The sequence below is a fragment of the Lathamus discolor genome, chromosome 4 (genome assembly GCF_037157495.1).
Source record: "Lathamus discolor isolate bLatDis1 chromosome 4, bLatDis1.hap1, whole genome shotgun sequence".
In the NCBI taxonomy this organism is placed as follows: Eukaryota; Metazoa; Chordata; class Aves; order Psittaciformes; family Psittacidae; genus Lathamus; species Lathamus discolor.
Genome location: NC_088887.1, coordinates 33,862,066 through 33,873,141, shown reverse-complemented (window position 1 = coordinate 33,873,141; position 11,076 = coordinate 33,862,066). Strand labels below are relative to the sequence as shown.

Genomic DNA, 11,076 nt, shown 5'->3' with positions numbered 1-11,076 from the left:
GTCCTCTTCAAGCTGTTCATTTCACAAATGGAGACTTGAGAAGCAGTGATCAAATTTGAAGCCTTTTCTGAGTTCCGGCTGAGGTACCACCTCCTCATAGGCAGCATCAAAGGGCTTGGCTGATGATGTAGATGTTAATGAGGATGTCTTCAGAGGTCAGGCAGCAGCCCTGCAAATTTCCAAGGCATGTATGTCCACAAAAATGGCTGCTAAATTTGCTTGCATTTTAACAGACAGTGTCTATTTTGCATGATTCAAGTGTACCTGACTGCTCTATAACAAAAAATAGTGCAATCCAGAGTACATGAGGCTAATACGCAAGAAGGAATTGCTGCCTTACCACTCTTTTGATGTGGACCAGCAATCATCATGAAGATTATTGGCTTATGCGCAGGTGCTGCAACATGCAAGAGAAGCACTGAGACAGACCTAAAGTGCATAATGTTAATTTTAACAAATTTTATGGCTCTGTAGTAAAACCAATTAAATGTATCACCTCATCAAGGGCCATTTGTTGCCTGTCCTTTGGAAGGACAGTAGGGTAACATCTAAATTAAACCGTGTCTCTGATGGGTGGTATGGAACAGTCCCAGCATCTGGTAGCTCATAGCACCTTATGCTGGGAATTAAAAATACAGTCTGTCACCATCTCTGAAAGACTACGGGGCAGGAGATCTGAACCTTTAGGTCTCCCTTTGTTCTTTCACAGTATGTCTAAAGGGGTGGTAGCAATGCTGCAGGAAAGTGGCCTGGGGTGCATGAACACATGGTCAAGCAAGTGGAGCTGAGACCACAGACTGAAAAGTCATTTGGACTAAGGGGATCAATAGTACAGATGAGCTGATCCAAGGTCAGAGCAGTCCCTGGGCTTTTTGTGATGGGAAGCTAATGAGCTGGAGGCAGAGCTGGGATGGATCTGGTTGGCTTGTCTAATACAAACATCTCAGTATTGTTTTCCCTGGATTTTGGCGTTCTTTCTACATAACAAAAACAAACAGAATGTTTTACTGGAACATGATTTTTTTAAAAAGCACTTAGTATAAGCTTCAGTTGAGGGAGTGATCATACCACAGTAGAAAATAAACAATATAAATAACATCTGTGTGACGTGAGTTCTGCTACGAGAGATAATGTGAATGACAATTGAAGATCCAAGACATTAATTCTCTAAGCTGAAAAGGAATTGACTATTGCAACATTCTTCTGTGCCAGCAAATATCCATATTCATTTAAATAACTATCCGTGCTTATCTAGCATAAATAATCCATGATTTCCAGGATAATGTAAAGGCATTCTTACCAACTTACATCTCCTAAAGAACAGACAGCTGGGTAAGGAATGGGTAAGAGAAAACTGAATTCCCCAGGGCAAAAGGGCAGGAACCTCATTTAGCACAACACACTGCAGCAACACAGAGTACTCCTCTCAAATGCCACCTTCACAACAGCATGGCTAACTCTTCCACTGGCTGAGGAGGTTTGGTGCAGATACATTAGTATGGATCTGATTTGATTTCTCTTTCTTTCTCCGATTTCCCCCAACAACAGTTCAGGAAGGTCAGTTGAGGTTTGCACAGTATGCTCCTGAAGTTCCAATGGATGGGGTGATGGAAATACACAGCCATCAGTGGGTGTACATAAGCCAGAGAAAGTTTGCAGGTAGAGGCAGTGTGTTTTATTGGATCAGCTGGTATTGCTGGAAATTATATACACCTTCAGGTATGCAAGCCCTCATTCAGGTCTGAAATAGCAGCAGCAATTTTCAGAGCTAAATACAAGCTGAGAACAAATGCTCAGATCTTAATTATGTATGTACCAATTAGGCCTTTGTTTAAAGAAAAGATATTTGGTAGAAGTGGAGAAGAAAAGATGGTAAAGAGGGAGGAAAGTGAGAGACTTGAAAGTTAAAGTTAAATGAAGCTGCTTGTCACCCAGAGGGAAGAAGAGACAGGTAGTTTATAGGTTGGAGAACAAGAGTCGATCATGGTGAGTAGGAGGAGAGTCTAATCATAAAAGTCACATTTACCGAGAGCGTGCTCCTCCATATCAAGTGGCTCTATGAATTTCAATTCTCAACCTCATCTTTAGAAGGAGGTTTGGAGCAGTGCTCTTTTGGTAGCTAGGGGTGTTTTTTTTATTACAGCTTGACCACCTGGGACCATTCCTGTCTAGACTGATTGATTGCTTAATTTTACTTACCCAGTTACCATGAGGCCACCGGATTAATTTTATTGTACTTCTGGGAATGTGGGTGTGGAACTTAGACAAATTCAGGAAGGGATTGCTGGGGGTGGGCCCCAACTTAGGTGGGTAAGATCTATTTGGGTGGAGAGGGAAGGGTAATGAGTTATCTGCAACATTTTGAGGGGTCCATCCTCTGGTTTTCTGGGAGCTTCTGGTGGGGAAGCTTGTAGGAAGCTGTGTCCTTCCTGCCTCCTGCAAGATCCTTTTGAGGAAAGAGATAGTGAGGCCAGTAACCAAACAGTTCAGATCTCTGTCGCTGGGAGGCCCAAATACTCAAGAATGGTGTATTGTAGGTTAGCAACACCACATATTATATATTCTACCAAATACGTATTGAAAACAGCAGCTCCGCTCAATCAGATCTGTAAGAAACCAAATGTTTAGTCAATATTGTGAGTACTCTTTGGTGAGAGTTCATCTGTTGATTCTGCTCAGCCCACACAAACCTAAGGTGCTTTTTTATTGCAAAAAAGAAACCTCCATACAAAGAGAGTGTTATTTTTAAGCGGCGTTGTACTAAAGGTAGCCTGAATTTTCTATGAAATATTAAACTGCTGAGACAACTTTAGGAAACCTTACAGTAGAATGAAATACTGCTTACCTCTAATGCATTTATTTCCACATATACATGTACGGAATCCAAATCAGAACATTTTGTAAGGAAGCGTGGAAGGGTTTTGTACTATCCAACTGTGCAGAGTCTGTGAGCAGTAAAAAACTAGATACTTCTAGACTACTAAAATGTCTCTCAAGTCATAATTATAAATCAATATGCATGTGCACAAAAGATTGGTGTCTCCATAAAGTGCCTGAAATTCAATATTCTTAAGTCTACTGTGCCTTCTGAAAGTGCCTGCATATTTTATATTCCCCTTGTGCTAAAAGTTGTCTCTGTATTTTATGTACTGTTATTTGTGAAACACTATTTGCAAACATAAGTAACAGCTAGTACTGGCGATGATACACAGGCTGTATAACATGCCTGAAGAAAACAAATCAAGAAGCATACAAATGCCCACAAGTATAAATTTCAAGGACATCATAAGAATTTTAACCTCATGCTAATGCTGTTAAGAGTATACCATAGCTGTGTGGGATGTATTCTTGTAGTTGGCAGGAAGAAAAATAGCTTCAGACTCTGGCAAATGTGTGTGTTTCCATGGTTGTGGTACCTACCTGTGCAAAAAACCTTTGTTCCAGGCAGTGGGATGTGCAGTCAGTGCACATTCCTATTGCTGCTGTGTGCTGTCTGCTGGCAATCATCTCCTGGCAAGTGGCTCCTGGGTAAGCATGGCATGCTGGAGCACTTTCCAGCTCACAGGTGAGACGCACACCTGGAGGGTGACCTGGCTGCATGTCCCTGATATCGGACTGACAGCTTGGAGCTGTTAGCAGGCAAGAGGTTCTCACAGAGTTACCAGAGAGGGGGCCTCACATCAGCTCATCCATTCACCAGCAGCACCAGGAGGTGCTTTTTGCCCAGACACAGCCTGAAAGGTGATTTGGGAAGCACTGCCAGTGTCCTCTGAGGAGCCTCAAGCATCAGGTAGCATAGTGTGGAAATCTCAGTAGGGACTTCCCAGCATGGAAGGCACCATGTTGCTGACAGAAGAGTCTGCCTCTTAGCTCAGAGCATGTGTCCTCTTGCCCATGGCCTCAACACAACAATGTTTTTGATTGATGTAGAAGGATATAGATTCATTGGAGAAAAGGTTTTCTTCTGTTCTAGGTTGGCTGCTTTAATAATACCAAATAATATGAAAGTTAAGCTTGAAATCAATGGCTTTGAGATCAACAGAACAGCACATGTAGTTGAATTCCTTTTCAAAATACATTCCAGTGAACTAACATTTTCTGCTGGAGAGCTATACTGCCTCCATGCACTTTTCATTTTTGCAGGGTTGTTTTCTGACAACCAGAAGGCTTTCTCACTACACTCATGCACAGAAAGCCAAAGGTCTATGGTTTTTATGCCCGAGTCACTGACTGGTGTTACCCTGGACCCATCTCTCTCATGCAGTGGGCATTCCTCTAATAAAGTGGATTTTTGTTTGTGCTTAGGCTGCATTAAGCTACAGTAGTAACTAGGAAATAACAGCAGTAGCAATACTTGTATCAGAATGAGGTAGATGTTTCTCTCAATGCGCTGTTATTTCAAGGAAATCCCACAGATAATCCACAATGTGAATTGCTTATATTTTCTCTGTGTAACATATAGCTACTTACATATAGTGCTGGTAGTATAACGGAATTCAATAGGAATGCATTTCAAAGCTCCTACTTAACCAAAAAAGACAGAAAGAGCGTAGATAGTCAGAATCTGTAACAGCTTTGTATACAATTGCAAATGGGAGACTATGAATGGGTCTCAGCACTTGCTCTGACAAACTGACTGAAAACGCAACTAGCAGTGCAAAATCTGTTACAGTTTAATGAGATGCCAAATGCTAAACATGCAAAACAAGCTCTTCTTCCTGAGATTAAGTTTCAGTTTTTTTCCTTTTTCCTGCACAGATTATCACTGAAAGTAATTCTATGTACTGTCTTCTTCCAGCACTCAAAGAGCACCTGCACTGGTTCATACAAAAGATTAACATGCAGAACACTGAATAATTCAGAATGCTTTGAGTGGGTAGAAAGCTGAGCATACTGAAAAGAGCTTGTTTTTCTGGAAGAAGTTTGCCTTTTTGTAAAAAACCCATAAGCTTGAACTTTTTTATGATGAAATATAAAATTTCAGACAAAACATTTTTAGATTGGGAAGGAACATACCGGGTCCATGTGCCAGATCTGTTCTACTGAGAAGGTTGCCTAGCTGAAGTGCATTTCCCATGGTCATTATCAGCTCTGTCCCTGATGAAACAATATGGTCCAGCAGCCACCAAGCTACTTGGCTGCCAAGCTCATCCCACAAGTAGAACAGAGACATAAAACATTCAAGCAACAAATATTAAAAGTCAGGATTTTCAAATCCACATTTTTCAGCTTAAGATACTGCATTTCAATCAGAACAGGATTTTTTTGACACATAGATAATTGTTTTTTATTTAAAAATAGAACATTGGATTTAAGACAAATGCCTTTAATAAAATAACATATTGAAATGGAAAAATTTAATTTCTGATCCAAAGATATTTTTGTTATAAATTTTGAAGCAGCTCTCATGAAACTTCCCTTGATTTTATTACAGAGCTGAAATTAAAAAATATTGTTGATCTATAAGCTCAAGATGATCAGCTGTACATAAAGTACATTAAAAAAGCAGTACATATTGTAGTAATCAGTATTATTATTAACCAGTTCTTCTGAACTAAGAAATGTCTTGCAGTTCCAGTCCTTGATCTTGCTGTGGATAACCAAACATTTCTGTCTGATAGGAGTTTTGCGGATTTCCTTGGGACCCAAAGCACAGATTCTTGTTCTTGTACAGTCCCATTATTGTCTGAAGTTAAGGCTGTCATTTATGTCCATTATTTTGTTGAGATATCATATGCTACATTATAAAGGTTGCAATTTTATTTCATTATACAAGGAAAAAATAGAAAAAATAACTTATAGCTTAAACTGAGAGAAGTAGTGTTAACCTTTCTTTGTTGCAGGAAGCCATCCAACCATGCAAAATAAAAGTGATGGAGAAGTTTCCTGGAGAGGTACATCCTAAACAAGTGTCATGTTTCTAATTTTCTTTGGGCTGATCAGATAATCAGCGCGTCTTTGAGGTCCCACCTATGGGAGAGTAAAAGCAGTTATAGAAGTTGAAGAAATCCTAGAAAAGCAGTCCCACAAAGGTCCTCAGGAGATCACCTGCCAAACCCTCACTCCAAAATATTATACCAAAATGAAATCTATCAGCATCAGCTCACTCAAAATCTAAATACAAAGGAAAGGATGAACAGCGGAACAAAAGCTTCACATGCAACACACGGCTGGCAGTTCTGGGAATTCATTAACTGGTCTTTTGCTGAAAACTTCTTGTGGACTTTGCAGTCTGTATTCTTTTAAGCAAAATATGACGGACATTTCTCCTCCAGTTCTCTTAAAGAAACTACCCGTTAAGCTGTAAGAAATACTTAACATTTGACATGGCTTTCCAAATGCATTAGAAATCGCAACAATAAGCACACCAGTATTTCATGTATCTGAAAGACCTCTGCCAGCACACCAGTGTTTTTTCAAGGCAAGCTTTTTTTAAAGTTTCCATGACTGGCATGATTCCACTTCCACCGACAGCAGCTTGTTTGCAAATTGACCTCAGTGGGATCAGCGCAGGGCAAATGCTTAGCAGTTTTGAAATCACTATCCTCATTTGCAACCAGTGCAGTGGATTTCCAGTCCTAATTGCTTATGTGCTTTTATGAAATATCATTGCAAGGGAAAAGACCAAGAAAAATTCATTCTCAAATGCATCCGAGAAACGTACCTTTTGGATATTTAAATGTAGTAGTGGGACTTCACAGAGATAATTACAAAGTAGCCCTAAGGGATGGAAATTTCTTCCAAAGTTCTAAAGAAGTCTCTTCACATAGCTTCCTAAATGAACCGTTATAGCCAAAGGGTTTGCTGTGGCCAGCCCCAGTGTTGGTTTTATCTGCCTCCAAGTAGATGTTATCATCTGCTGGCTACTGTTCCTTGCAACTTCCGCACTTGGTCTCGAGGCCTTGGAAGTGAACGGAAATTTCAGATCTTCCCAGTGGAATTTTTTATCAAGCCCAATCTGGTTCCTAACTATTGACCAATCTTCCTGTGGTTTGTTTCTCAAGCATTAATCATGCACAGTCTGTATTGCCTTGGTCTTCTTCCAGCATTAAACATCTTAAATAATGCATTTGGTACATATACATTATTGAATGAGCCATAGAGGAAAATGTTAGATAACAAATGTGAACAACATGTCTCTGGTATTTAATGAGTTCCAGCACCTCAAGGAAAAGCATGGGATAAATATAACTATCCTAGAAACATTCCATAAGACAGCTGCCTTCTGTTTTAAATACAACTCTCCCCCTCCCCCATCTCTTTTTATTGCTAGAACATACTGCTGTTTTCTAAATTTACCCTTCTTTACTGTTTATTTCTGCAGAGAAGAGAGGCTCTGGGAAGTAACAGGATTGCCTGTTTGTGCTCAAGAGACCTTTTTCAAGGTCTCTCTGCTGCACTTAATTTCTTGCAGTTCAGCCCAAAGACCTTATTGGTGCTCAACAGAGACATCTCTCATTCATTTCCAGTACACATCAGAAGTTTCCTCTGCTCCGAGTTACCCCAGAGATTAATATGTGATAAGATTTACTCCATTATGGCAGAACAGTTATTTGGAATTTCATGATCTTTCAATTACAGGTCTGTTATGCCAGGCTTTCTCACTAGGACAAAGATTTGAGAAGCTCTCTACTCCTGCTCCCCCCCTGAAAAATACCAAACCTACAGGTAGAATGGAAGGAAAAAACAATCTGAACAATGCTGAAGGCAAGCATTATGTTTGTGGAAAACAAGTGTTCTCAGATGCTGTGGACTGCCCTTTCAGTATAAAGTATACTGAACTAGCTAGCATACTGAGTAACCAGAAAGTTTCAGAGGGGGTCCAAGAGCACCTCACTGAGCTCTGTTTCTGAAACTTCCTGAAATAGTTCATTATTTGAATCCCACGTTTAGCAAACTACTGGGGTGGGAATATTTCCCAGAACTTGTTGCATGAAAATACTGTACTGCACCCAGATTTGCTAAAAAAACAAAGATATTAATCAGGAGGTTCAAGTAATATCAAAAGAGGCAGGGGCTATGGCCATTAGTAGGCAGTAGAGCAGAAACTTTTGGTTTGCATGTGATTTTGAATAGGAGGGAGTCAGAGGACTTTCAGCAGCTGGATCTAGGCTGCCCTGAGAGCACTGGGGAAAATGTAACCCAAGCATGCCTCTTTTGCTTGAAAACTCATCTGCAAGAGTCAGCCACCCAGCCCCTGCCTTGCCTTGTCATTTCTCCTCACCACAGAAGCAGGAACCAAACAGCAGGTTTGCTCCTGGGCTAGGGACTGTGCCCATGATGGTTTGCCTTTGCCCTGCTGTTACTTGCTCTAGAGCAAAAACTATAGGTTACTTATATTTTATTCTTGCTGTGCTCTGATATCGATTAATGAATAATTTCATGAATTTCAGTCAACTCATGCTGTGTACTGGCCCATTTTCAGTGGAGCTTTCTTTGAAACAGCATAGCCTCACTGAGGTTTAAGTTCACTGGATATAACTTCACTGAAATGGAGCCTGCTGGCTGCTGCTCAGTGACCTAAAACTCATTTTCTGGTGCTGTAGAAGTTCTCATACAACACATTATAAATACAAAATGCAGAGGAGTAGGACCTCAAGAACCATTTCATATTTAGAACCTGATATGCCACAACTGCTAGAGCCTCTGCTTGGTTTTGCTTTCAAAATTGTTTCTTCTTCATATGAATTCAGTGCTCTATTAGTCCTGTCAGTCCCAGTCTGAGAAAAAATGGTTTCATTAATCATTACATCCTACACATTGAACAGAAAAAATGACAGCTCTAGTGGTTAGCTGCACAGCCCAGTGTTACAGGAGCGAGTTCCTAAGGTGGTCCCTTCTACCAGTAAGTAGGCAGTATCATCAGCATTTCTTTTACATGGTTTTAAGTCTCTTTGTACTGTCAGCCTGGCATCTAGTTAACCATGGCTATTTGGCAGTCACAGGTTTCAAAGCCTGCCTGTTGACTTACCATCACTTTTCATAGGGATTACTATAAAAGGACTATTATAATGGGAAAAGCTTTGCACACTTTGTTGGTTTGGTTGATTAAACAGCTGCCCAAATCTTTCCACCTCTTCCAGCTGTTCAGCCAGACAGCTAGCCACATATGGATGAATCAGAAGGTAAAATGAGTGTGTGTATCAGCTGATTTCAGAGTTGAATCCTTCAGTGATATTTTGAATACACTTCAGTCTTCAGTCAATGAAAGGACTTCTGCTATTACAAGTATGTTGTAGTCATTTCTGCAGTCCATATGATATCAGTGATATGAATGATGAACACACATCTGGCATTATGAAACAGGGCTCTGATCTTTACATTAATTTGGCAGATGGCAGCTCCTCAGACGCTGACGCTGTGGAAATGTGTGATAAACTGAAGGATTTGCCTGCTATTAGCCAGCCAAAAAAAAAAACACAACAAACCTCCAAGCCTAACTACGTTAAAACAAATTGCAGAAAATGATGTGGTAGGAGTACTTCCAAAAATGTCTGCGTGCATCACACATTTGCCTAACTGTTAGAACAAAAATCAGGGAGGTACAGCTTCCTGTTTCTGAAGGTTATTTTTCCCCCCTGCTCTCAGCTTTTAATTCTCATTCCAAATTTACTTCATTTACAGGAAAACACCCATCCAAAAGTCCTGGATACCCTCAAAATAATTTGGATACACTATCACTTCAAATAGCAAACCAGTTCCATCCTGTCAACTTTTTGTACACTCAGCACATTTCCCTGTCCATCAATAGACATACAGCCTGGAAATTCCTTCTCCGTTTTTCATGGGTTAATCCCACCCACATAACTTCACTCCTCCCCTTCTTTCAGACACTTGGGAAAATTACACTATAAACTACACCTTTCTTTTCTATATCATCAATATTTATTACTCTCTTAATCAAGATATGTTGACCAATGAATACCGTAACATGACATGCTCTATAGTACATTTCACCAGTAGAGGTAAAATTATTTGCCATCATTGGTTTATATTTCTATTTATTGACCTTTTAATTCGATTTTGATTGCTTAATTTTTCTTTTCAAACAATCCTCAGAGTCAGAGCAGTTATATTCAGTGCAATAAATGGAGCTGCAATTCATCATTCATTTCCTGCCCAGTATAAAACCACAACCACCACTAAATAATATTTCCAGTTTATAGAGTGTCATTTGGAGTATTTAAGAAGAAAAATAGATCCTTCCCCATCAACAGAGCCATGACTCACTCTGGACTGGAGAGGAGGAGTGCAGCTGTGGTGGCAAGTGCAAGCCTCCTGTAGCTCTGCTGAAGTCAGCTGAATTTCACCAGGGATGAATGTGGCCTACTATAAGGGAGCACTCACTCCCTTTTATGAAATGATTTTCTGATCTATCTCAGAGACATTTATGGCATATTAAATGGAATAATTATGAAGCTTGTACGGGAGACTGTCCAGTCCTTACAGCTCTTTTTGTACCAGTGGGACTTGAAAAAATGCTATTCCTCGGAGATGTTACTCAGGACCTGGCAGAACTGACCCTATGGCCCTTGTTCAGGCTAAACTGTCTGTGGGACTGCCCCAAAACCTTCTAGAGACAAGGTAAGGGATCCCCACCATTGCGCTTAGGTTGTGGAATTAGCTCTGTGCACTGGGTCAATGAATGAAAAATGGGCTCTTGGATGAGACCTTGGTCCCTAATACCTGCTTGGCCTACAGCTCAGCCCTGGGAGTAGAAGCAAGGATCACTCCTCCCATCGCTGACAGTAACAAAATATGCAATTAAACAGAAGCCTGTAATTCTACTTTCCATTTGACCTTTTCTTGGCTAATGTAATCAGAATGAAGACCTTCCAGCACCCCTGACTGATGCTCCTGGCCTCCTCTTCTAGTGGCTGGTAATTTTTTCCTCAGCTCAATAATTTAGTTCGATAATCATCATTTTTTAAATGTGTCACATACCTCTTTTTTTCTCCCTTCTTCTTCACTCAGCTATTACTTTTCCCTAAGATTATTTGCCAAATCTTTTGTTCACATTGTGAATTGATCAGTGCAATTGCTGGGGAACATTTATCTTCCATGAACATTTTCTAT

The 11,076-nt window shown here is 40.3% G+C and overlaps 1 protein-coding gene across 3 annotated transcripts in view; it reads right to left on the bottom strand.

The window, feature by feature from the left end:
- Positions 1–5,260: 5,260 nt before the first annotated feature.
- The window catches only part of IGSF5 (immunoglobulin superfamily member 5), a 32,461-nt gene continuing 26,645 nt past the window's right edge, over positions 5,261–11,076 (bottom strand). For all 3 annotated transcript variants that reach the window (XM_065676982.1, XM_065676981.1, XM_065676983.1), the window contains exon 9: positions 5,261–5,970. In XM_065676982.1, the coding sequence (XP_065533054.1) occupies positions 5,902–5,970 (69 nt within the window). In that variant the 3' untranslated portion in view covers positions 5,261–5,901. The remainder of the gene's footprint in view (positions 5,971–11,076) is intronic.